General features: G+C 43.1%; 2 protein-coding genes across 2 annotated transcripts; both read right to left on the bottom strand.

Annotated features, from left to right (window-relative positions):
* Positions 1–221: 221 nt before the first annotated feature.
* On the bottom strand, positions 222–26,261 carry LOC1274391 (helicostatins). Its single transcript, XM_313511.5, has 4 exons — positions 25,779–26,261; positions 2,348–2,723; positions 2,117–2,286; positions 222–2,031 (listed from the first exon to the last, which is right to left on the bottom strand). Exons 2-4 carry the CDS (start codon positions 2,665–2,667, stop codon positions 1,898–1,900), a joined length of 624 nt encoding a protein of 207 aa, XP_313511.5. The 5' UTR covers positions 2,668–2,723; positions 25,779–26,261; the 3' UTR covers positions 222–1,897.
* LOC4577451 (probable salivary secreted peptide) lies at positions 4,790–6,123 on the bottom strand. Its single transcript, XM_001230949.4, has 2 exons — positions 5,371–6,123; positions 4,790–5,287 (listed from the first exon to the last, which is right to left on the bottom strand). Exons 1-2 carry the CDS (start codon positions 5,548–5,550, stop codon positions 5,114–5,116), a joined length of 354 nt encoding a protein of 117 aa, XP_001230950.3. The 5' UTR covers positions 5,551–6,123; the 3' UTR covers positions 4,790–5,113.
* Positions 26,262–27,458: the final 1,197 nt, after the last annotated feature.

The following is a 27,458-nucleotide window of genomic DNA, read 5'->3' on the forward strand; positions in this document are numbered from 1 at the left end:
ATGTAAAGTCGTACAAAATTGGTTTCAGCATCACAGTTAATACCACTACACTGCTATAAATTGTGATCATAATCTCTGGACAGTGTCGTACTGCAATCGTGGGTCCATTTCCTCCTGTTTCATCCTGAGTGTAGTTACCTTAGTTGTAGTGAAATTTCCTATTGTGTATACCATTCCTGTACAGAAGAGCCATTTAAACTTAAAACAAACCACCCAAACTCTGCCATGTTCATTTACCACACTTGTGTGGTGCTTTATTTAGTTTCCATTTTCAGTATTTAGCAACTTGCTTCTCGTCGCATAAGTGTAGTATTAGTAGTTTAATTAGGTTCAATATTAATTGATCTTTCACCCCGCACAGTCTGGAACGCAGAGGTGCCAGATTGGGTTTGCATATTTACAGAGTGTTATCAGTACACAAACAACACAAACACGTGGATCATGAGAAAAAGTGCAGAAGGTATACAACGGTACTTAAATGTGCATTCGGTTTGCACACACGTGTTATTCAGTGTGTATGTGTGGTTTTGTATTATGTTGTCTCGTGTATGTAGGGTTATTTATCTTTTGTTGGTCTTTTCTCTCTTCTTGCCGGAATAGTTAGATTGTTTTCATTATCTGTTTTACTCCCGTTCCTTTACAAATGATAGTACTTTTTAAATCAAAACTAATAACTTATTTGTGGTTTTGGTTAGTTTTAGTATCTTCATTATTTTTATTTCTGAATTATAGTTGTAGTAATCTGAAATGAATATCATGTGAAATAAAACCGAAGAACCGAGGAGTTAATCATACTTTGATAGCGATCAGTTTTAAAAACAAATTTATTATATTAGGAAAATTAGTTCAGCTTAGTTAACTTGCATCATCAGTCCTTGCTATTACTTTTGGTAACTGTACAAAAAGTTGTGCCATTCTTGCATATCTGTATGCTGCATGTGCACTGTTACTTTATCCCTGATCACCGTCACAAGGAGTAATTATTATTGAAAGGACAAGGGCAACAGGAAAGAACTTGGTTATTTATTTATTTTTTCTTCTTTTTTTTTTGTTTGGTTTTATTTTTTTATCATAGACAATAGATTGTTAGCCAGTGACGAGAAGTTTGGGCGAGGAATCATGTATTCAACCACACCGAATAATTGTTTTACATTTAGATAGGCTTAGAGGGGTAGATGATGGTAGACGGGGTGAGCTGTCTATGATATTCATCAACTTTATTGTGGCCGAATCTCATTATACATGGTTGTTTGGTTGTGGGCTGTCGTAACTTTATTAGCTTATCGAATCATCCAATCTTTCCCTTCATTCGTTCTTGACGTGTTGAAATTGATGTAAAACAATGCAAATAAGTGCAAGAAGTGTTTGTGTTTAGTTTCATTAGTTAAACACCGTCCTTCGTATCGCTTGTATGTATATATCCTTACACGCTGCTACATTTAGTCTCTGAGGTCCGGGTCCGGGGACACACGGGGAATTGTCAGAGGGGGGGTTGACTTGCTGACTAGGTGCGCTAGGTTTATATATAATTTACACTGCGTTGCGTTGCGTTGCGCTAGTCCGCTAGAGTGGCGACTTGCTCAGTGCAGAGGGATTCGAGTCTTCGGAAGCGTGTACGTGGCGGCTGGTGCTGGGAGTTGCTAACGGGAGCGGGGGCATTCATTTCCAATCACACTCGCACACACTGAGGAAGAGTCGTTCCAGCGATATTTGTTTGATGCGGTTCGCAACTACTGGGAGGTCACTCACGTTTGCTTGCCACGCAACAGAACTGGGGTTTGCCGAGCCGGAGGTATGGTCCCCGGTTCGGTTTAAGTTAGAGGGAGGAGGGGCAGGGTAAGGGGAATAAGGGAGGCTTTATGAAACGGGATGATGGCGCGATGGTCATTTGGCCGAATTAGCGTTTGCCCAGGCCAAAGTTGTACCGGTTCGGGAGTCGCTTGTTGAAGTCCTCCGCGTCGAAGTAGCGTTTGCCGAGACCGAAGTCGTAGGCGCGCCTCTTGCCCAGCCCAAAGTGGTAACGGTAGGCAGCTGTTTGAAATTGAAAGATAAGAAAATAGGGATACGATTCAGTGTTTATTATGCAGAGCAAGGCTTAGAGCAACAAAACACTCACAACCAGCACCATTGCCCGAGGCAGTCCGCTTAGCAGCGTCTTTCTCCTTTTCCGCATCGTAATCGAACTGGCCATCCTTGGTGATCAGATTGGTGTAGTCGTTATCGTTCCAGCCGAGCTGGTTGCCGCCCATCAGTCCATCGTACTCGTAATCGTTTCCACCCATAGGGCTGCGAAAGAATCGAAATGGTTTACGGGTTGCCAGATGGGTCTCAGGCTCTCCATCCTTACCTTCCGCGCTTTCCGAGTCCGAAGTTGTAGTGCGGCAACCGTTTCGCGCCGGGCACGTCCTCAATGATGTAGCGCCGCTTGCCAAGCCCAAAGTTGTACTTGGGCGAACGGACGGCTAGCATGTGCTGGAACTGGGATGTCGAGATTTCGCCCTGTCCCGACACACGGTCCCGGCTCAGATCGTCCATGTCGAGATCGTTGCTGCTGCTGGAGCTGCTGCCGGCCGTACCACCGCCGGCCGGTAGGGACCAGCTGACGGACAGGCAGAGAGAAAGCGTGACGTACGCGCTCAGCGCCAACATCCAAGTGTAGCTGCGCATTGTTTCGTTTCAGCAAACGGTAATGAAGATGCAACGGATCGAACGTGAGGGTACAGCTAGAAGGAGACATAGAAGAATTAAAGAAAACTCATCAGAATAGATTGAATTGGCTTTTTCGGCAAGCACTCTGCTGATCTTTAATTTATTTACAAATGGAGAGCACGTAGTACTAATAAATCTTGTAAGCTTCTGTAGTAAAGGTGAGAGTATGGAAATGATGCCTTGCATTTTTCGGTAATGATGTTGAAGGAACCGGTCAAACTGACACGAAATACCTCAAGGATGTGTATTCTATTGATGTTTGTTTTTCTTCGCAGCTTAACGAGATGAACACGATGGTCTGTGCGCTGCGAACCTCAATGTGGCGACGAAATCGATGACGAAACCTATGTGAATATGAATGGCAATGGTTGGTAGGGGAAAGCGTACTTCATCATCTAGCGAGGAAAGTGAACACGCAAAACATATTTCCTTGCTTGCCATCACTGAAACGGAAACAAAGGGCATACGCCGATTTTACCACGCTAACACAACAAACATTCCCCTCAGTCACCAAAACTCATCCAAATCGGTAGTCGTCCTTGGTAATCAACTTAGGGCTGGTTGCAATAGTCTCATTGCAAACCTTCATTTTGCTGAACATGTGCAGTAAAAATACCTTAACCACCATCTGATCTTCACTGACGGATCAGTACAAAACGGTTCCACTGGTTGTGGAATCTACTCCAGCATCGAAAATAGCGCCCGAGGGGGGGGGGGTTTGCAAATGATTCGCCAGCCTTGGTGCCCCAACGACCATCCTTCCGGGGGCCCTTGTCGCTAGTACTCTGTCCATACGGCATACTATAGAATGGCGATCTACGGGGCCCCTAAATCAGGCGACCGCCTAGTCCGCCAGGGGTTCGCGACCGCCTAGTCCGCCTACCGTTAGATCCGCCACTGCCGACAGTGCAAGTGTCCTTCAAGCACTTTCATCTGGAACCACCCGTGATCCGAAAATCCAACAACTCTGCAACATACCGAATTCACACCAAGTCATATTCTGCTGAATTCCTGAATTTAATCAACCGATTGTAAGAGGCGAATGAGGCCAATTGGCACAAAGTCTCTATAAAAAAACTAAAAGGGAAATGTTGAATTCACCGTGTTTTCTTGTATGCGTGGCAGTGAATTTTGATGCGTACAGTATACAATACCCTCCGGATGTAGCTAGATTCATCAAAAAGCATAACAACGATGATAATGTGATCTTTTGAACGAATCTATTCTCGATCAATTATGTCAAAAATTCAAACCGGTGGAATAGTTGAACAACCCGGTAGTACCGAAGAGTGCCAACAACGGTTAGCAAATCTTTGATTTTATGCAACACTCAAACGGAAGATTCAAGCAAACAATATCGTGGCCAAAACGCAACATTAGCAACATTCTGATTGATACGGCCACCTGGTGCAAGACTGCACAGAAGGATTGTAGAGATAAGTTTATAAAATACTTCATAAACGTAGAATTTCATAAAAAAATAACATTTCAATCATCTTTTCGAAAATTGACATTTGAAATGATACTTTTTTAATGAATTCCTTTAGAAAGTAGCAATGTGAAGTTGTTTATTTAGTACACTGTTGTACTACCTAGCTGGTACGGTACTACCTAGCCCAGCTGGAACCATACATCAGCAAACACCCAAAACAACTCCTAATCATATGAGTTTGCAAAGATAAAATCATCAATAACAAGAGTTGGTTGAGTGATAAGGACCAAATAAGGATATTACTTTGATTCATCTTCGCGAGGAATTCTGGTTGAATTCCTTCCAATGCACGGAAAGTTTTAATGGAGCATTTGTAGGGCTAGTCTCATGATGCGTAGTTGATTTGGCTTTATTGAAATCATCCCTTCTGTTTCTAACAAGGTACGAGGGATGATCCTAATTTTAAACCGAAAGGGATGTGAGTTTCTTGTTGGACCATGTTTTTGAAAAGTTTTCCAATCAACACATGAACAAATATCCCTGCTTTTTTCTTCTTTCTTCTTTAAAAGTGTGAAGCACAAATAATACATAAAATTTAAACAACACAACAGTCAAACGAACGGAGTGAATAATAGCACACAAAGCAGCTCATTTGTTACATTAAAATAATTTTATTGCTACATAATAACAACCCATTTCCGGACATAAAACACTCGACGGCACGGCACGAAATCTAACACAGCATCACCATTAGGATCGAACCCGTGGCCACCACTAGCGTCGTGTCCGCTGCTCTGTCAGCTCCGATAACCGCTTGGCGCCCCATTCATTAGCCTATCGAAGCTCGAATCTCGACGGGTGAAACATTGATAACATTTGATCACTTTGTTGCGCGGGCTCCTATCATCTCACAACACCTCTCAGCCTCAGCCGCCCTCTGATAGATCCCCCATTCCGCCCGCCTTCACTCGTCTATCGGCCGTAAATTTCCACGATAAAGTTGTATCCGTGACCGCGCTGTGATTTCAGATGGACCGTCGTATAGTTGTAACCGATACCACCGGCATACAGGCTGGCATATCCGCCCTTCCCATTGGTGTACTGGTCCACGACGGAGATGGCGGAAATGTTGCGTCCCACCTGGCCCTGTTATCGTGCAGGCATGGAAGACCGGCGTTAGTTAAATTGGTGTTTCATTTCCCTCGTTTTTTTGTTGCGAAAACACTCACCTTCAGCGGATACACGAGATCAATCGATTTAACCTGCAGAATGGTGCCGGACCGGACGGCAATCGTGCGGTTCAGCAGCACGTCCCGCGGATCCCGAACGCCCCAGAAATAGTTGTTGCTCTGGCTGGCGACCAGACAAGCGAACAGCAGTACGGCGGCAACGACGGCTAGTCCTTTCATGGTTACGACAGTGTTTTAACGACAGCAGCAACGCACAAAATGCACAATTAGTGGACAACACAGCGGTATGGTTGCAACGCGAATGCTGTTCGGATACTGCGCGAACGATTGTTGGTACGATCGTCTCGCGATTGGACTATTTATAATGCAAAAATCTCGGTGCCCGCTATCGTTTATCTTATCAGTGCGCGCTGGCCACCTCAGAAGCTCAGAATCAAATGGCTTGGGTGTCTTGTTTTTTATTTTTTATTTTTTTTGCCTACACACTCTCCGAAGTAGAGCCTCGTGTCATCAACCACACAATCATACTGCATGCTGCTGGAGCTGATAAGTCAGATAATAAGAGAAGCAAATCAGCACCTGGAAGACACTGTACACGGCGGCCACTGACGGTTTGGTATGGGACATTGAAAAACACTTTATCTACTTCCGTTCCACTGGTGCACGGAGCGGTCCCACAGAGATGACTCAGTGACCGGATGACCGTCAAATGGGTTGTGCTGTATTGTTGAACTGGGTTGTCTTGCTACCGTTGCGCGATAAGCGGTCACACTTCAATCAAGGAGCACAGATTGTGCGGTTGGGATTATTAGATTTGAGTGATGGCTTTCTCTGACTCAGTAATGTGAGATATACGATCTTGGGGGATTTACAGTAGCTCACCAAATAGATGATACGGGTAGATTTACAAAAGGATTGGAAGAGATTTATCTATCGCCGACAAATTGCTTGCACTGCTTATTGTTTTCCGAGAGACACATTCCTTTTGACCGTAATTATTATTCTTAGTTTCATGGAATTCTTATCGATCAAAACAGAAACTTTTCATTATTTATATGCAGTCCGTGTGAGACAGGGACCACTAAAAAAACAGGGACCACTGATACTCTTGTTCTTTTGGTGTAACGTCCTACGTGGACATGCTGGCCGGCCTATACAGGCTTTCGATACTTATTTAGTACCACCCAGCCAGATAGCCAAATCTTTGCTAGGGGGGAACGGTCCATTTGAAACCCATGACGGACATGTTGTTACGTCGTACGAGTTGACGATTGTACCGCGGGATCACCCCCGTTACTCGTAAAAACTAAACTATGAGGTCGAGGTATGGTACATTCCTGTAACGTAATGTTCTTGTTTCAAATTTGTGTTTTCATTTTTAATGTCCAATAAACTAAATAAATGGGATAGTAATAGGAAAAGTGAATATTTTATGATGCATGTTGTTAAGAAACAATTAAAACATAAAAAAGAGTAATGCTAATAAAGTAAAACATATATCAATTAAGTGTAATCAACGACAGTTTAGAGCATACTGAAGTAAAGTATATTAGTTACTACTTACACACAAAAGGGCTGACCTCATGCCAATCAATAAAAAATGTGTCGAATAAAGGACTTTTGTAATATAAAAAAAACGTAAAAAATAACAGTGTAAAAAATTTCCAAAAAACACCATTTGCTTGTTGCTTCGACACATAAAATAATCAAATATGAATACGCACTGTAAACGATAAAATGTGCTTAAATATGATATACATTCTCTGAACAATGCATTCACCGGTTTTTTCCCTATCAAAATGAATGTTTCCACAGCACAGATGCACGCTCTCTTGGTGCATCGATTATCAGCCCTTCCGATGTGTAATCGATACGAAAAGCCAAACACTAGCCTGGGAACATTTTTCCTTTTCTGTTTTTATTTCTCTCTCCCTCTCTTTCTATCTCTCTCTCTCTCTCTCTTTTCCTCCAGAACACAACTTCGCCAGGTCAATGTTTTACTTTCCGCTGCATAATCCTTTCAATATTGCTCTTCTCTTTGCTAGCCACGAGTGTGTTAGCCTGGCGCTTGGATGGTTCCGTCCTTTTTTTTTTTTTGCTATAGCCTTTTCCCTATATTTTCAATATTTCCATATCGATGTTCGTGCTGGTGACACAACTTTCGTGGTCCAGAAATAACCACCCAACTAATCCCACGGCCGGCATAGCAATGGACGCAATGGAAAGCGTGGAGGAAGAAGCGTGTACATTATCGTAATGAAACCCCCGCAATGCCGAAATAGACAGACAGACAGACACGCCACAAGTTGATCAATTGAAACTGCGACTGTATCACTTGGCTTGAGTTTAATTGTTTTACCTAAAATCGTTTGACCTTTTTGGATCGTTTCTTGGAAAGTGCCGTGGCTTTAAAGTTACCCCTTTGGTGGAAAGATGTACCGAAAGAAGAGGGTATTCTTCGAATCTGGTTTGGCTTGACATTGGGTGACGATTATCCCTGTTAAGCCGTGACTAGTTTAGTATTGAGTGATTGTTTCATTCATTTAAATTTATTTTTAGCCTGTCTTTCATCAATGAGATGTCGTGAATGCAACAATAACTCGCCCACGTAGAGATTGATTGATGATCATGCAACAGCGTAATAGAGGCTTAAATCGTACAACCGAAACCTTCCTGTAAATTTAATTACATACTTTGAAGATCAAATAAAATTGTTGAACAAAAACCTACAAAAAAAAGTGTGTTTAGTTCGCAAAATCTGTTGCAAACAAGGTATTTCTCCATGTTGTATGAAAGCGTTACTAAGCGTTACAACAAAGCACGCAGCCAAAGTTTATGTACGCAGCCAAAAAACAGTTGCTGATTGATATGCAAAGCCAGCCGTTTGTGGCTGTTTCTTCATTTCACTGCTAATGCTGCTCAATATTGTAATAAGCCATCGTACCGAGTCACGAAGTCAAACGATCATATTTCAAACATTCAAAGCTACAATATTATTATTGCATCACTTACAATTCATGCTTCCGTCGCTGATGCAGCTGCTGCTGCTGTTAAGTGAAAGCGTCAAACAAACAAGGCACCTCCTACATCCAGTATTGGTTGGCAAATAGAGAAGGCAGAGCGTATTACACTGTACGCTGAACAAAAAGCCGAAAACAATTAGCAAACTTAATTGTGCGACTAATTGACGCACTGTTTGCTGCCGCGTTCGTGTTCGGTCGCATTGTCTTCGCCGTACGATAGCTAGACAGTGGCCACCCAGCCAGCAACCCCCTTTCGCATAACAAGCCGAGCGACAGTTTAGCAAAGCATAATTGGACGGGAGTGTTGGAGCCATCATTTGCATTAAGCGGCTGTGACTGCTCTGCATTAACTCGTCGTGGTGCTGGTGACACGGTGTGGACACATTGCAAAACAATAACTTCAGTGTGAGAGGGAATTCGTCTTCGGTTTGCTGTTTGCAATATCCTTCGTAAACGTTCGTTGTATGACAAAGGGTTTCCTTTATCGCTTATGTTTTAAACAGTCTATCGTTTTATTTACATTAAATCATCTACCAATAATAACGCTATTATTTGCGCTCCAGCTGTTTAATGTAAGGCTTTTATAGTTGCCTAGAAATGTAAATGGAACCTTTTCAATTTGTCTGTTCACAGGCTTCACTGTTCCAGCGTCATAGTTTACAGTTGGAAGGAATTGTTACCAGTAGCTGCCAGTAGATTTGTCAACCCCTTTGAAGACCTTTTGCAGGGATAGGAATAATGCGATACAATAATTGATTAATTATCAAAGCATTGTGCTCGTCATCGTCTCTTGTGGAACGCTAGTGCCACGTGGCCAGGTAGTTTGGTGTTTGGTAGATAAAGCAATAGAAAGGGCAAAGAAAATGAGGGTTTCAAACCATATTGAAAGCTGGCTGAGGCTGGGTTTAGAAAATCCAACTAAATCCAATATTGTAGTGGGTTGACATTACACTGCCACGCTGGTGGTTTGTATGTTTGTACTGGCATGTTCCCAGAAACGTACCATTCCAACAGACGCACAACATACGCGTGATTTAGTAAATGTTTTGTTGCCAACACCATTATTGCTAGTGGCGCAATCGAATCATTCTCCTTCATCAAAAAGGCACCCGCCAAAAAACACAAACGGGGGAACGAGGTCGAACGCGACACTCACGTTCATCGTCGTCCGGCACACAGGGGCGAGGCGTGATCGGAAAAGCCAAACAAATACGATCACACACACACGCGCACACACATATTCTCCATGAAAGCCCGTCAAATCGGGCAACAACAATAGCTATTATCAGGCATTATTTATCATTCCGCAAATAATCCTCACGCGTATCCCTGAAAGCACCGCGCAGAACCGCACCCCACCCTATTTGCCTTCCCGCGTTTGCACACGGACGGGCTGATGGCAGCACCACACACGGTTCCAATGGCACATTTTATTGGTGTACACATTTTGGGCAGGAGTCGTACCGAATGCGGGAATGCGTGACTATGACCTGATTAGAGGCGCTTATGCATCTACGCGAACCAATCACATGGAAGCGCCCAGTAGCTTGACGACGCGTTTGCATCCGCGTCGGGAGCCCGCCGGGCAAGCGAGGTGTGAAGAAGCGTAGGGGAAAAGAAACAACCATCATACACACTACATATTATGGCCCCGCTATTGTGTTTTGGGTAGCAATAGAGTGCTTTATTACCGAAATATTCTTCCTGCCCACACACACACACACACACTAATCTCATTATTGGTGTGGCAGCGGGATTGTTAAAGGATTGTTTGGATATTGCTTGCCGGTGGCGCAAAGCAGCGAGTGTCTTAAATCGCTCCTCTATTCATTACTTTCCTTTTGACGTTATTGTGTCTGTGAGGTTCAACTAGCCCCATCCACACGCTTGCTACAGTCCATTGAAGTTGACTATTTGTACAGCGGCACGGGGAATCTGCGTTGCGGTTATAATGCTAGCCTAAGCTTCTTTTAATTTGATTTTAATTTCAACAGTGCACTGTGCACTGCGCTGCAGTTGACTAATGCAAAAAGCACGACAGCAGAAAACAGCAAACTCATTCCAACGCTCAACAACCACTTGTTGAGAGCACTAATGAGCTTTTATAGCTTGCGATCATGTTCAAGCAGAATGGAATTGAATTTTGTTGTTGTTTTTTGCTTATCACCCCAAAAAAAGCAATCAAAACACGTTAAATTCAATTTCACTATAACGTGTGTGTGTGCGCGTATTAGCCAAGTGCGTAAGGAAGCGATAATACTATCAATATGTCGAATGAAATTGAGTTCGACGAAATTGCCAATATTCTGGGTCGAGGGATTTAGACAGGATAAATCTAATACTCCCGATCGCTTATGAACGATAATGATTATGGCACACAAGCACACTGCAATTTATCTAAAATAATCCCTCATCTTACGTGGCATTGAAAAGGATCCCACACAACCACGCGTCAACATATTGACAAACAGTGTTCAGGGTGGTTCGTGCATGCTTTTGTTCCCGTCGTCCTATAAAAGCGAACCACATATTGTTCTTGCAGCTCAATTTACTTCGTCCCTTGCCGGTTGGCCTCCTCAGCCGGCTGTATGCAGACGAGAAGAAAAGAATCGTTAAAATTTACTGCCCCGCGCACCATAAGGCGACAGTGGCAGTGCAAAATCCCATACGGGACAGTGAAAATCCTGCTTCTGCACCGAAGATTATTACCCCGGCAAGGAGCTAATTTTATCGCTGCTAGCAAAAACGTTCGATGTGTGAGCACGCTTAGAAGGATAGATGGGACCGATGACGGCGTTGGTCAGTAATGATGGTACGATGGTAAAAGCAGCCGCATACTTCTAGCACTCCATTGTAAAGGAAAACCCTCAGGGAGAGGAGGTTGCTAGTTGGATACAGCCGGGGTTAAAAGGAACGGACGATCAGAGATAACACGCTGGTGGTGTACATACCACATACATACCAGAAGTTTACGCGGTTTACGCGTCGAAGAGATGGCACCCTTCCATTGCCGCCTCTGTCTTGAGACAGCAGAGCAGTTAGCATCCTTAATTGTCCCTTCCTCAGCCCCGCCAAGTCAGGTCGATCATTTCCTTGCCGTGATGACTTCTTATGAACTTTTAACTTCCGCAGCTAATTGGCGTGAGTGGTTGTTTCGGGTTAGAAAGCACAGCAAAACCGTTTGCTACGAGGAAAGTGTAATGCTTTTTTGCTCTGCTTTTTCCTTTACTGCTTCTCAAGTGTTCTCTGGGTATTTCAAGGAGAGTGCGGGTAATTGTCTAGCGTTGCTCAAGGTTTACTTGTGCCAATTTGCCACATACTTCCCCTTCTACACACGTGTGCTGGGGGTGCTTCAATGGCTGCAATTATCAATGTGGTGAGATGTGATTTTTTAACGGCATTTTTTAAGATGTGGTATGTCAGAAACGATCGTGAGGATATCTTCCGGTAGAGCAAAGATGTTAACCCCACAAACATGTGACATCCTTTTGCACCTCGGAGCCGGAATGTAGGAAACAGCACGCATGGGAATCGATGAAGACTAAATTCCCAACAGCTACAGACAGAAAAGAATGGCAGCACGGGGTAATACGGACAGCAGAGGTAATCTAGTACGGATACCATTAAAATTATCAATATTTCTTATATAAAATGAATTGATAAAATAATTATTTCTTTAGCAATAAGGCGTAGTCATAAGTTTACCGAATTAGAGCAAGGAGGTTTACACTTTATAATTTGTTTTTATTTCTGCTGATATTCATTTATGAGTATTTTTATTTCTCTTTATTAGGGTTTCTTATATTTTCAATATCAGTTTGTTCCCGAGTTACGCGGTTTTCTAAATTTGGCAGATCAAATGTTAAATCAGCACAATTTGCTTCAAGAATGGTCCAATGCAGTATAAGCTGCATTTTTGATAATAAATTTAATCCATTTATAAGCAAAAAAATCAGAATATTCTGCACAAATCGTATGAAATAAATGATAAAGTGTATAAAAGTACTAGATTGAATAAATATATACCTAGAAACTAATTGTGTTTTGGTCGAAAACCACTCAATTCAACTAACGCGGATATTCGAGTTCCGCAGATTCCTCGGGAACGCACAAACCGCGTAACTCGGGAACAGACTGTATATCTTAATTTGAATTCCTTTTTTAATTACTGTTTGATTACTACTTTCTTTCTGTTATTACTATATTTCTTTGCAATTATTATGCATTGTATATTTTAATACGTTTATTATGTTTTTAGGAAACAGTTCTATAGTTAGATATTTCCGGTCTTGCGTTACAAATTTCGAAGTTTCAATAGGCAAGCTTTAAAATATTCCTATTAATCATTACTATCATAATGTATGGCTTATAATATCTACTATTGCATACCCTGAGCACATACGTATCAGAAATTTTATACGCTAGGCTACTACGGTATGATTTTTTTCATTTATTGGATGAACTCACTTCCCGATAATTCGTAGGTGCTATACAATTTTTTGAAACATTTCGAGGAAGGCGGCTTCAAAATTCTTTTGTTATCGAAAAAATGTATCGAAGCCATCGAAGGATAAGTCTGACGGAATAAATCATTTGATCAATACTAATCCAACCACAACTAAACGAAGATTGCAACGATATTGCAACCGTTGCACAATATGTATTTGTTTGAACAGGGTCATGTGGGTTTGCACCCCTCGCCGTGATTTAAAAAAAACCCGGAAAATTCGATTTCCAAATGATTTCCACTTTTGATCATCTATCTGCCCAGCGGATGAATGGGCAATGGTTTAATCGATAATTGAGATGCTGCCGTAAAGCGTACCACACGAAAAAAAAACACTCGAATTGAGTGCTTCATTTTATGCGATTTCAAATAAAATCCATACCATGACCCTATAGCCCCATCGTCCCGCTACATTGTTTAGAGATATTATTCCATTCCACTTTTGCGGCTGCCAACAAAAATGCTGATATTAACTTTTTGGCATACTTTTTTGTTTTGCGCTCACTCACTGGTGGTGTAATTGTGTGCATGATTTTTTATCAAAATATTTGACACACACACACTCGCACAAACACCGATGGTACGAGATTTTCCACTTGCCGAAGTTTATTTCACTGCTGCAGCACTGTCTGTTTTTTTCTTTTTCTCTTCAACGTCCACCATAAAGCCGGCTCTTAAGCGTGGCTGTTGCATGCCTTGTATCCAGCCTAAGGGAGCCCAACAGACTCGCACACGCTACACATGCTTTCGTCTATGATGATGTGTTTTGCGTTTTTTTTTTGTCTCATTCTTCCTTCTACTATATTAACATACCTTCACACCCACACCCCCTCACCCTCATTATTCGGAGGCTGGGGGGAAACACCCACAGAGGTTGTACGAAGATCGGCAGCATAACGACACTTTTCAAACAAATGACACCCACACTGCCATGACGAACGACACCGCTTCGCTTCCGGCCTCGAGCGACCGACGAACGCGGTATGACGAGGAAAAAGAAAAAGATTCGTCCTCCTTCCCTGTTTGGTTGTCTCTTGTTGATGTTTCGTTTCACTATATTGCCATTCCACGATCGGAGTGCTGAACTGCGAACAGCCAAAAAAGCACTTACGCGAACAGACGCGCACCAAACACATACACACGGAGGCGCGTGCATACGCGAGGCTTCGAAATATCGGTTCGCCGAAAGGAAAACCCCAAAATGAACACATCACCGCTGACAAACATAAAAATCACGTCCGTCAGTTAGCAGCCCTGAATGCTTTTTGCTGGGCATGGGGATGATTGGAGATGCTTGAATTCCACCCTCGCCCTCCCTTTGCTCTCTGGTTCACGTTCACAATCTCCTCGCGCGCACAAACACACACGACATCGTTCGGCGACCACCACCTGTCAGCGGATTTGTGCGTCGGTTTATTTGCCGGTGAATCGTTGGTGAATTTTTGCGTTACGATTGCATTCCTTGCATAATCACGATGGTAAGGAAGCCTCTCACAAAACCACACCACCACCGCCACCGCTGTGGGAGTGCAATTTCGGTTATGATAAGGTGATAAAAAAACCGGGCAGACACATGGGAGCGCAACTGGTTACTGGAGTAATTGAGTTATAAATTGCTTTTTTCTCTCTATCGTGTAATTTCGACAATCACGAACACGCAGCCACGCGAGCTGATTTGCGTGGAAGGGTTGTTTGGTGGAATGAATTTTAATGTAATGTTTGTATTGAAGCTTTATTATATTATACTTTATTTTATTTTGTGCTATTGTTAATAATGAATTATTTGTATTTCATCATTAAACATAGATAGTGCGAGCTTACTTGTAATGTTATAAACATGATTTATAGTTGTTCTGTAGTAAGTTGTAACTCGATTAGTAGTCGTAAGGATTTCATCTCTTGAACTACATGTAATTGCTGTCACGATTGGGTTTTCACTGGTGACAACCAGCTTTGTAAGCCTAAAGATTCAATCGATGCACCATCATTCGAACACAGAAAATTCACTACCAAACACTAAACTCCAAACGTTGACACGGTCGCCCATTTTGCATAACATCAACACTGACGACAATGATCCAAACGGCAATGACGAGACAATGACTACGCAAGCGGATCTGCTGCTGCTGCTGCTGCTCCCGCCCCGAAAGGATATGCGCACACACTTCAAAGGCTCTCGTAGATGGATGTAATGCAATTGTCACGCCATCCCCGGCGCTCCCGTCGTGGTTCGCGCGTAACATCCCCTCACCGGAGCGGGGTTCGTCCCGAAAAACCATTAAAAAACATTTACCTCACACACAACAACGACGGTTGTTGCTCAACGTGCACACCGTGCCGGAAGTGTGTGTGTGCGCGTGTGATTATGCTCAGTGTTTTTTGTATACTTCGGATCACTCTCGTTCCTGTTTCTGTTCCACTGCGTCACTAAGCGTTCAACGGCGACTACGCAAGCATTTCACTTCGGACGGTAACATCGGGAACTGTTAACGATCAGCGTCACGGGAAAGATGCATGCAGCCATCCTCTCAACCAGACCAAATTATGCAAGTAATAAGGGATAATGAATTTCGGCTACACATCATCAGCATCGCCACTGTTTGGAACGACAGCCACGAGCGACACTGAACGACGAGCTGTTCGCAAGACTGGGAATCATCTTCTTCCAACATCGATACCATGAACCCATAGCGCATCCTTTCGACGATTCACACTCACCCTTTGAGCGTTCAACTTTGAAGATGCTCTCGGGATGACCACAAAGTGGACGATGATGACTTTTGGGATCAATTAGGTTCGTAAGGGTGTAACGGCCAAAGGGCAATCAAACGCTCGTCAAACGGCAGCTTATGGCCACTTCTCGTCGGCTGTGATTTATGCGTATCATTGAGAGCGGTCCTTGCCCAAACTGGATCGCAGCCCGCAGTTGCTCAAACGGGACCGAAAGTTTGCGCCCATTGCATCTTGGCTCGGTGCCAAGGTTCCGTCAATGGGCTCTCTCTCTAACCTTCATTACACAACCAGGGCATGCTAACAATGCGTGAAAACAAGACCTGAAAGCGCAAGGAGGATTGATGCAGTTTATGGCAGAAAGCGTACATCCTTCCTCTCGATGGAGCAGCTTCATTAAGTGCGACACAATAAATGCTATAAACTGCAGCATCGAGTCATTATTAAGCGGGTATCGCGTCAAGAGAAAACTCATCTCAAAACAGTTTCGCAACAGGCAAAACATTGAAAAGAGGAAGAAAAAAGACTCAATATTCTTTGCAACTTTGACCAAAAAATGAACGAAAAGAATCGCCCGCACACAATCCTTTTGTCGCCGAATGCACTTATCTGTGTTTGGTTTTTTCATTTCCTGGCTGGCCTGGGGCAGGCCAAGAAGGACGGATGGACGATTACGGATTGACGCGGAAATTAACTACACCTGGGTAAGCGAATGGTTCTGTACGCAACCAACCCGATAGGACGTCATTCTGCCCTGCTTCCTGCGTCCCCTCTGTTGCTCTCATCCCAGACTGGTGTCAGGAAATGAGACCATGAAATGTTTTCCTAAAGTTTATTCTTTTATGATAAAGCCCCACAAAACTGCGCGCAATTGTTGGAAAAAAGGTGTATATCCTTAAGGTGGTAGCTTTATTTTAATTGGGAAAAGTTCTCCTCGATCGATGTTGAACGTAAAACGAAATCAATTACTTCATTTATTGCACTTGTGTGTTATTTTATTGCTATTTTAATAAGGTCACAATCGGGCAGAGTGTCCTGGGAATTGCATACAGTTGCATTATATGATCGATAATGCACCAAAGATGATTTAGTCCAAAGATGAGCGGCCGCGGGGGCTCCCGTGAATTTAGGATGGTAATTCCAGCAATGGTAATTCCGTGGATGGTAATTCCAGCATATATTACAGTGTGTACAGTAGTCTCATCGAGACTCATACTTAGTGTTTGGTACTTGGGGTCGTAAAATGATCTAGAGTCCTTGCTATTTTTTATTATATCGTTTCCTAGACATTTGGACCGTTCCTCCTGAATAAAAAAAAATCGTTTCCTAGACTTGAAAAAAAAACGATTAAGTATAATTATTCGTAGTTGGGCCGTGTGTTGGATCGTCATCAGGAAGTTTGTGATCTAGGTGTTACACTGAACTCTAGTTTAAATTTCCGTTTACACGTTGACCACACTGTTAACAAGGCATACAAGATGCTAGGTTTTATCTTTCGACAATTCCGTGGATGTAGTCATGTCTTAAGTCTTATGTCGTTGTTTATTTGTCTTGTGCGCACTTTGGTTCCCGAATTGCACTACGATGATTAACAGAGGCAATACAATGGAAGTTTACAAGACTTGATTTAAAATGCAACCATTTCAAAGGACTTTCAACCATGCCAAGCTATCGCTTGCGTTGCTTTCTGCGTTGGTCTATAGACGCTCCGAATACCGTTTTTAGGTAAACCAATATGTATTTGTAGCTTAAATATTTATAAAACGAATTAGACGTTGTTTATTAGAGAAGAGCAACATCTACGTGCCTTCGAGACCTCTTCACTCTCGTAAATTGCTTGTTGGTGAGAGCAGGCGTACCTTATATGGATACAATGAGCCACTACTAGCTATGACAAGGCAATTCAGAAGATAGTCTAATAACTTTGATTTTAATTTAACGATTTAACGCATTTAAAGGGAATATTGAGGAGTACCTGTTCGATAGCTAAGTAAATAAATAAATAAATAAACTACAGGAGCCCAGCAGTCGAGGGATCTCGAGCATCTCCCCCCCCTCCCCTTCCTCGTTAACTCTTAATGCTTAAGGGCCTCGTTAGGGGCCCCCGACAATCTAAATCCGCCACTGGTGTTAAATACATTATCGCTCTTTATGCATCCTTTCATCGTAAAACTCTTGTATCACATTCCTTTAAAAATGATGTTTGATTGAATCCAGCACCGTGAGAGATTATATATTCCAATCATCATTCAAGACATAAACAAATCATCATCTACAAACAGAACAATCGCAACACTCAATCACAAAACAATCATCTCCATCAAACGTGCGCAGCAACATGTGTGTGTGTGTGTTTGAACAATCTAATCAAAGAAGTGTTAAACAGGTTGCTATTTATTTACTTCCGTGTTACATCTTTCCCGTGGGGACTCCTTTTGTGACTCGTTTTTAGCTGTCACCAGTAGAAACTGATCAACAGGTTCCTCTACTGGGGGAAACTCTGTATGGGAAAGCTGTTCGATGTCGTGCTGCTGTTGTGTCGCAACTGCCATACAAGGTCAAAACTTGCCCCTTTCGCTGGCGGTAACCCTGGCATGTGACAGGTTTAATTGAATTTCTCTCGACCCATCGTTTTGCTTCCCATCTTTTTGCGACATTGCTGGATAGTTCAGGCGCACGATTCAGGCAAATGCAAAAGTGCTAATCCCCTTGCGAGGCATCCGTGATTTTCGCTCGCGGTAACCAAGGTCCCCAAAGGATGGCAAACAACAGTGTACAAACGCGATACACACACACACACACAAACACGCGCGATTGAAGAAAGGTTGACATGTGCTTCTTTGTAGCTAACGCGCGCGAGAATGGTGTTCGAAGGGAAAAGCAAAACCTGAAGCGCAAGGAGTAACAAGAGCAGCGAAACTGTCATCTGGCATTCTGCTGAGTTTACTGCGGCTGGGACGGTTGAATGGGAACGATGTTATTTTTATTGCATTCTGTTGCAGTGCCGCCATATCAGCTGGCCTTGAATGGCCACCCCCTTCGGCGCCGACCGCAAGAATGATTGTGTCAATTTGTAAACATTTCTCTGCACTTTCCTTCCCATGCGCGCTGCGGCACAAAGGGCGGACAGGCAATGGAGATCGAGGCACGATACCGAAGATATTGTGCTTTGCGATTCTGGTTCCATGCCTTTCCAATGCTAAATGTTGTGACCCGTAAGCGAAAAGTGAGCCACCGCGGGCGTTTTATGATTTTGCCGATACTGATACCGTTGCCAGTGGTTGTGGCAAACGATGGCAAAAAAGTATTATTTACTACTCGCTGGCTCAGGAAATATCCCAAGTATTTGTAACTTGCCGGGGGCATGGACCATTGAAGTATGACCGAAGCATTACTATGTGGTCGAGGGTAAAGGAAGCGAGCAAACTGTATGATAAGCTTTAAGTACTTCCGGGCGAATATGCATTAAAAATGCTCTAACGCGTTACAGAAATCAACACTTTAGTATCAGGAGTAGGAACTGATGATAACTTTCCCTTATTTAGTAGTTGTGAGTCTAGACATAGAAACATTAACTGCTGCAACACACCACAACAAAGGAGTGGTGTGGTTCGGTTTGAAAGCTTACACTCTTTTTACAGATAAAATCATTACCAGCTCTTCCTTTGTCTCGAACTCAATGCAACGAGGGTGGCTTAAGAGATTTAGCCAAGCCCAAACTGAATTAATACCCATAAGACACTGTGAAATATGCACCCTTGATACCGATTCTTACCAAACTTCAGCCGGTGTAGGTGCTTGTTGTATCTGATAGCTTCAACCTTAATACCGTCCCAGAAACAGACTTTCAACAGCATTGTGAGCATTTTTCGAACCTTTTGTCAATACCAACGCGGCGCTTTAGTGGACTCGTGACCAAAGATGAACCCACCACCGTGATGCTTGGACGGATTAAAGCGCCTTGAGGATGCATTTTGTTGTTCTATTTCCACGCCGCTTCCAACACCAACGAAAGGCGGAAAAACAACAGCGTGTCCTAGTGAAGACAGCATCAGAAGGGAAAAACAACACACCCGCGGGATAGTTGGACCAAGAGAAGGAGAATGAGAGAGAGAGAGAGAGAGACAGCAGTGCGTTAAGATTGTCGCGATTCCCACCGTTGATGGCTTGAATGGTATTCCGCTTAAAATTCCACGCACTTCGCATTGTACGCCTCTAGGGGTGGACGGTTTGCTGCCGTTAAGCGTCACTCACTGTTGCCACCGGTGTCTTTTGGGGTGGGAGGAAAATTGTTGTCCCGTTTTCAGGCGTTCATTGTAAAGGTTGGTCAGGATGTGACGTGATTAAAAGCGTTGAAAATCCGACACGAGATGCACTGCTTCTAACTTTTGTAACGTCGTTGACACACATTGTCCAAGAAGTTGGCATCAAGGGAGCGAGCGTGTGCAACTTCACATGGTGAGTACAATCGTGCATCAATTACTGCAACACTTGGGCAACATGAAGTTAGCAAAACCGCTGGAACGTGTACGGTAAAGGACTCTTCGGGCTCCTTCTTGTTATGCTTTCAATCTGCCAATCCAAGCTAATCTGCTCACTTCAAACCAGATGGCCCTCGCAGGCAGTGTCCAGCCGACGGCAATCAAGACTCTTATGCTCCTCGTCCCCGTGTCCGACGCGGACGACACACGACCCACGATGGATAGGTCCGCAAAGTAAACCCGACCAAGGAACGTGATCAAATTCAGCTCCTATGTGAGTGGTTGTCAGAGGCTTTATTTTTTGCTTCCTTCCACCCTCACAGCACTGTCCCGCATAGTTTTTGTATTCTTTCGGCACCCATCAATGTGGGATGGATTTGCTAAAACCGGTCCAGTCGATCAGGGGTAGAGATCCTTCCGTCCCACCACCCGACACTGGATATGAGATGGATTTCTTTCGGGTTTGAGACAAACGGTGAAAATGAATCGTGAACAAAGATGGAGAGTTCGTAGGAAATAAAACATGCCCTAAACGTGACAATTAGGTTATCAATTTTTTCTCACCCATGGGTGAGATTGCCGCAGCAATGGAGACGCCTGGTGGCGGTATCATATCGTGCAGGAAGCGAGCGATGTTTGGGTGTGTTTTTTCGGTTTGGAAGGTGAATGAAAAGGGATAGGAGACCTTCTTCCATTCTTGATTGTTCCGTGTTTGATGTCCATGTGTGTTCGTGTGGTTGTGTGTATGCTTCCGTTTTTCGTCACGTCTGATTGAAACGCAATGAACCGTGGTGACGTGATATCCATCGTTCATCATATTTTCCTTCGCCGAAACAATCTGTCCTGTCATGTTGGGGTGCATGTGCGGCTGGAATGCGGTTGGAATGCGTACGATGATTTACTTTTTGTCTGCTTCATCGGTAGCATCGGTACCAAGGATACAATTTATGCAATATAGCTACGGTTCCAATAATTCCGATGCAATGTATCCACGTAATGGGAACGTTCCTCTGCAGAAACTGTTCGTAAAAGCTCTTACACACTTGGGCCAATTATGTGTACGCATTGGAAGTGGTGCAAAAATACTACTTTGAGAATGTGTAATGTGCGGGACGGATATTTCGTTTGCTGTTTATAATTGGATTTCAATTTGGAATGTACGTTGCCGATTAAGAAGTTCATGATGCTTTCATTCATTTATTTACAACGCATTCAAACACATATTCGAGTGCATTTTAAATACAAACTTTTTATACTTTCACTGCTTGAATAATTTAAAATGTGTTTCATATTTGTGATTTATATAATTATATCTATCTAGCCTTTTTGTACTTATTGAACAGTTAACAAGCATACATAGCATTACCTTTAACAGACAGTAAAGGAAAGACAGTAATGCTAATTTTCCTGCCAGCAATTTAAAAAACACAAAGTACCATAATGTTTAGATCCAAAATAGAGAAACTTGCGAGGCAAAACATATGAGCTGTGTTTGATAGACAGTTGCAGACTCTTTTTACATATTCTTCTTCTATTTGGGGTAACTTCCTACGCGGACATGCTGGCCTATACAGGCTTTCGAGACTTAATTCGTTACCACGCAGCCGGATAGTCAATCCTTGCTACGGGGGGCGGTCCATTCTAGGCTTGAACCCATGACAGGCATGTTATTGAGTCGTTCGAGTTGACGACTGTACTACGGGACCGCCCCAGATTACAGATTATTAAAATAATTAAAGCATTGAAACGCGGTTTTCTCCCAACTTATGACTGACACTTTATTTTTCGCACGTTTTGTGGTATTTTGGAGTATGATTTGAATTGCAATGTCTATAGGCCCCTAACTGGTGGATTATTTCACAAATAGTTTATTTGTATTGCATTGTGATCCATCAGTAATCCATAAAGATCAATAATTTTCAGTAGTATACTACTTTTGTAGTACTTTTGTCTGATTTATTTACCCATTGTCCCTAGCTCTATTATTTCGCTGATTGTTCCTTCCGTTACTTTTCTATGGCTTTAAAACTTATCCGTAGTTTGTCGGTTTCAACTCAGAATATATGCTTTTTCCATAGGATTTTATACATTTAATGTGTACCTCGTATTCACGCAAAATTGAACTCAGCACCTGCCCCCTTCTTCTGCGCCCCAAAACAGTTTGCTGCAGGTGTTTATGTCGCTCACGTGACATGCGCCCGATGATAAAACGAAACACGTTTGAATAAATACGATTGCTTTAATGCTCATTTGTCTAAATATAAAAACGCCCGGCAATGCCCTCCGATGCGCCCCGAAAGCACAAAGCACACCAACACGCCAGAGTAAACCCATTTCGTGCACCGTTTCCGCCGGCCGATTTAGGAACCTACGCGTGCAATATGCTCACCGTGACCGGGGCGTAATCACGGATGCGCGTCAACCAAAACGACCAACGACACGTTCAGTTGTTTCAGGGAAGTTGTTGTTTTACATGGGCGAAAAATTGGCCACCCTGCTCTGCCGTACAATGGGCTTTCATTAACATTCCGACGATGTTTGGGAAGCTCGGTGTGGGTTTTATTGCAGTTTCGTTCATCATAATTTGGTCACCACCTCCATCCGTACCACGGTGAGCCGGGACCGGTGGACCGGTGTGACATTAAATGCGATAGCATCTTCGAATGGAAGAGACTGAACGCGTTTTTCTTTTGCCAGGACTACACATGCAAACATTAGCCTAGGTCGTAAGGTAGGCGCATCGTGTGAGGAACTTGTCGAACAATAGCTCATCAACCCCCTGGCGGCGGGTGTCCTTTCGTGCGAAGGAATGCACATATTTATCTAATGCTCTTGCCTCAATACACCAGCAGAATACACACACACACAAAGACATGTGCACGTGTATGGAAAAAGGGTAGCAAATGGCCGAAGATAAACTTCCGGCAAAATATGCTGCTCCACTGCTGGAAAACATGGGTGTGGGGTTATTTGGATTTAAACAGAGCAAGCAAACTGCGTCCAAAATGCACAGCCCCTGGTTGGTCGATCGGTCGGTAGGTTGGATGGGCTCTTGGGAGGTTCTCATACACTCACACACCGGTTTCCGGTTGACCGGATTGTTTCGAACCTCCGACCCTCGGGAGACAAATCTTCGTTCCGGGAGTTCTGATATGCGCCAAGAACTAGTGCACACAAGCCATCGAACTCCATACGCGTTCCAGTGCCCGCTGTTTGCATTACCGATCCCGATTGCGTTGCTAGCTATTGCAGCATGACCAACAATGGTTAAGCAATGAGCTGCTTCCGTTCTGTATTTTGCCGGAAACGATACATTTCATAATACTGAGCAGCATGGTTTCCAGATTCGACCCGCTACGTTCACCAGCTATCGCTACATTTCCAGTGTTTAACGGAAATGATGAACTTCTTTTTAGCTTTTTTGTCTCCACCGCGCAAAACCAACCCACACAAACTTTATGACACATCATAGAACAATCTTTGATTCCGCGGGGGAAATTGAGGAAACTTTTGCTTACAATTTATAATGTAGTCGGTACACCCATCCCTGCATGTTGGTGCAAACAATTTCTTTCGCGACGCTCAATTACTAAACACAGCATTTTGTCGTGTTGTCTAGCCCACTCGCATCGCATTTCTCTATTGGCACGGGGAAATGGTGGACACTGGCTAGAGAATTATCGCTTTCTTGTATCGTCGCGGGTGCCATGAAAGCTATCTGCTTCCGCGGCGGAAGATACATTTCACTGTCCACATTTCCTCGCAATCCGATTCCGAGAAAGACGTTTTACTTTCCTGGACCTGGTGGGGTCCGCCGTCCGGTGTATGATGATTTCGTTGACCAGAGAGCGATCCGATCCGCTGGTGGGTGTTGGACATTGGGACTCTGCGGGTGGGTGATGACAACACATTTTTCGCGCACATTTTAACGCTCCCAAGGAATGTGAAGCAATTGAACCACGCAAAACAATTCGGATCATGTTTAATATTAGAAAACAAATTAAATTTCCTCGCACAGCTTCGCACACTTTGCTGCCCCATGGCAGTGAACGCACATTTTCGAGATTGCCAACAAAGGACCTTTTGATATATGATACGTTTGATATGTCTTTGTCTCTTTAAAGCATTGTGCTAATTTTGGGCTATTAGTGTGGAAGGCTATTAACCGAATTATTTCCAGCAAAGATACTGGCTTGCCAGACGGGTAATAAATGCTTCAGTTATGGTGGCGTCTCGAGGCCACCGACTTTTATGGCAACTTGTGAAGGACAGTGCATTTACGGGAACTAATTTCGCACTTCTTTCACATAGAAGCATGTGTCATTTAAAGATAGCGAATGGAATCTTAATTTTGTTAGTCATGTTTAGGGTTTAAAAGCAGCTTTTTTGAGAAATTAGTTAATTTATTACAAAATGTGAAGATAAGTTATCATTCAGTTTTGACCTAGAGGACACATGATTAAGAATTGCCCTCATTGTTTTAGCTATGATTTCCAATTGTAACGCTCCGTTGAGTTGAAATAAATGGAAATAGCTTTTTATGTTAAAGTAACTTAAAATCTATTGTTATCTTCTAAACCTTTCTTTTAATTGATTATCAGTTTAATCCAGCCAAAAAACTTTTTTCGCAAAGTATTCCGTTTTGATGGTTTCATCAATCATCGTTTTTACAATTAGCTATGTTGATACTTCATTTAGACAGTAATCATTCATTTCTTTTTCATCAAAGTTTGTTAAAAGATGGATTTTTTTTTAGCAAAATTGAAGTCGTTGTTTATTCGAAGCTTGCTTAATCTGAGCTTCTTGACTGACTTCCGTTACGGCATATCCTAATACTTAGCATGTTTTGGACCACTACAATGCAACTTTGGACTATGGAAATATAGACTACGGAAAACACAATGATGGACTATGGAAAACTATGAAAACATGAATTTTTCGCTGTTTTTCTCATAAATAATATGTATCTTTTCTGAATTACAGTCAATAAGTCCATATATTCCTTGAAATAAAAATTATTAGCATTTTTTTAATTATACTGAAGTCGTGCAGTAAAATGTAAATACATTGATAATTTTTGAAAACTGCACCATATTTTTTAATATTATTGCAGAAAAGAAAATATTTTCTATTTTTTCATCACTTTCATGTCTCCTTTTCCAGTTATTGAGTTGCTCTTTTTGAAACCTCTCTTAGATTCGATTTTAATCGATATTTTCTAAAAATATTTAATATTTTCGATTATACTTTTGCCTTTTCGGAAAGGAAGAAACATAATCGTCACCATTACGTGAATTGCCGAACCACTCAGTGCAGTGCAACACGTTGCGGAAACAATTCACATATTTCACCCCCAAAGCTCTTTAATGGCACCGTTCGGTCGTTCAATTAACACTTGCCGAATCCTTGCCGGAGGGTAATTGATTAAATTAGACATTCTAAGACTTCCTTTCTCCGTCACCAGCGTTACACACCTGTGTAGGGTGCTTTGCGAGCGTTTTATCCCACTTCAAAATCGATTTGCCCTACTTGCTACGCAATAAGGATGATGTCAATTAATCGGATGGTATCGGTTTTTGCCAACAGGCAAATGAATTGAGTTGTAATATTGTAACACTCCATAACCTATTGGCACAATCTTGCACAGGGATCTATACTAATCAACACATTCATTCGCCACACCGTCAAACACAAAGTTGCGCTTACCAGAATGTAACGTATCAGCGTACTTCCGTCGGCCACCAACCTAGCTGCCGTGAAGTAGTGCAGGAACGGTTGATATTTTAGCTAGTAGTGTGTCACTTTAGTATGTCTGTATGTTTTCCGGTCACCAAAAACACACCGTAATGCACTCTAGCAGCCACTTGACACCATACGGCACCAGCCAAAAAGATATGTTTGTGTGGCTTTTCACCGAATTTATTCACTTCTATCAGACGCGAAGCGTTTACCTTTCCCTGTGCACTGTACACTTGCAAGCAAAGCACCGAATCATTTGCCCGCACTGCTGTAGTCCCGAAAACTGGCCCTCACTACTGGAAAGAACGACGTTTGCCACCTCGATCCTCGCCTATATCGGGGACTCGCACCGCACTGGCACACTCGTGGCGTGTTGACTTTATCTCCGTACAGCAGTTGATAAGCATTTACAGCCATCGCTTATCGTCCTGCCGCTTTTATATTATTCGGCGTTGAGCATTTTTGCCACCGCACCGCACACAAAACTAACTGTTGCGCCGGCCCGCAACACCACACCGACGTGACGGACCACGTTGCGAGCGGTTTTCCCGCGGCTTTTTCCCGACCGAACACTTCGGGGCGTGCGAAAAGCGCACACATCCTCCGTGCCCGCCCCGTTAGCATGCTTGACACGTTCCACTGGCGGGTTGGGGCGACACGACTCGGGCGCGAATCGTGCCGTGTTCATCCGTGAGCAGCCCCGAGACACATCAAAATGAACCGGAAGCCTCACGAGCGAGCCTCGTGAACTCACAGCGCAAAAGCTCGTTGGACTCAGCGACCACGTGTTGCCGTTACGCGTTCAAATCAACTCCATTCATTTTGATTCGCTCGCAACGGAACACTCTTCATGCAAACCCACTTCCGGCATAGTTATGTGGAAAGTGGTTGATAAAGCTCGAAATTTGGGCTCCATGTGCGGTTCTTTATTGTTTTTCTTCATTTCGGAACCGTTTAAACACACGAGACGGACCACTGCCTGGTAGCACACCAGTCAATGATTACACGTGCGAATTGGCAGGAAAACTTCGCAGGCCCGGCGTCTCGGCCGAGTCTCATTTGAAGATTCAAGCAGCAGGGCCAGACTCTTGGATCGATTTAGTAATTCGCGTGGCGTGGCAAAGCCACAGCTGCACAGGATTACGCGACACTCTACGCCGCTCGTTCATCGTCAATGGCAACGGCTTTGATTAATGAGAGGACTATTAATTTGGTTAATATTTGCCCGCACTGTGACTGTGACGAACCGGTGGGTAACTGGTGTCGAAACACTGACAGCAGGAGCGTTTCTTCGGTGTGCATTCGAGGTGCGGAAAATACAGCATGGGCTAAAAAAAAGAAGAGATCCAGGCTAAAGATTTAAATTAAACCAATCCCAAAGGGGCTTTTTGTAGCGGAGTGACAAATATTAAGCTATGGGAAAAGATCAACATGGAAGAATAAATAAATTAGATCTTTGTACGTTTTCGCCAGAGTATTCCGGAAGTACGATAGTATCGCAGGATTTTGAGCTCATATGTTATGAACAAATGATCATGTTGTTTATGGTTTATTCAAAAAGTCAGTTAAAAAGTCGTACGAGGATTGTGAGACCAAATTTAACATTTTAACATTGAATTATATGTCCATTTACTATAATGTTGATGT

The sequence above is a fragment of the Anopheles gambiae genome, chromosome 2, assembly GCF_943734735.2.
Source record: "Anopheles gambiae chromosome 2, idAnoGambNW_F1_1, whole genome shotgun sequence".
Classification (NCBI taxonomy): domain Eukaryota; kingdom Metazoa; phylum Arthropoda; class Insecta; order Diptera; family Culicidae; genus Anopheles; species Anopheles gambiae.

Bases quoted from the DNA above. Each gene is read 5' to 3' on its own strand.
- LOC1274391 (XM_313511.5), bottom strand. From the start codon at position 2,667: ATGCGCAGCTACACTTGGATGTTGGCGCTGAGCGCGTACGTCACGCTT. The intron at 2,287-2,347 runs GTAAGGATGGAG...ATTCTTTCGCAG, and splicing joins GGACTCGGAAAGCGCGGAAG to CCCTATGGGTGGAAACGATT. The intron at 2,032-2,116 runs GTGAGTGTTTTG...AATTTCAAACAG, and splicing joins CTCGGGCAATGGTGCTGGTT to CTGCCTACCGTTACCACTTT.
- LOC4577451 (XM_001230949.4), bottom strand. From the start codon at position 5,550: ATGAAAGGACTAGCCGTCGTTGCCGCCGTACTGCTGTTCGCTTGTCTG. The intron at 5,288-5,370 runs GTGAGTGTTTTC...GCACGATAACAG, and splicing joins ATCTCGTGTATCCGCTGAAG to GGCCAGGTGGGACGCAACAT.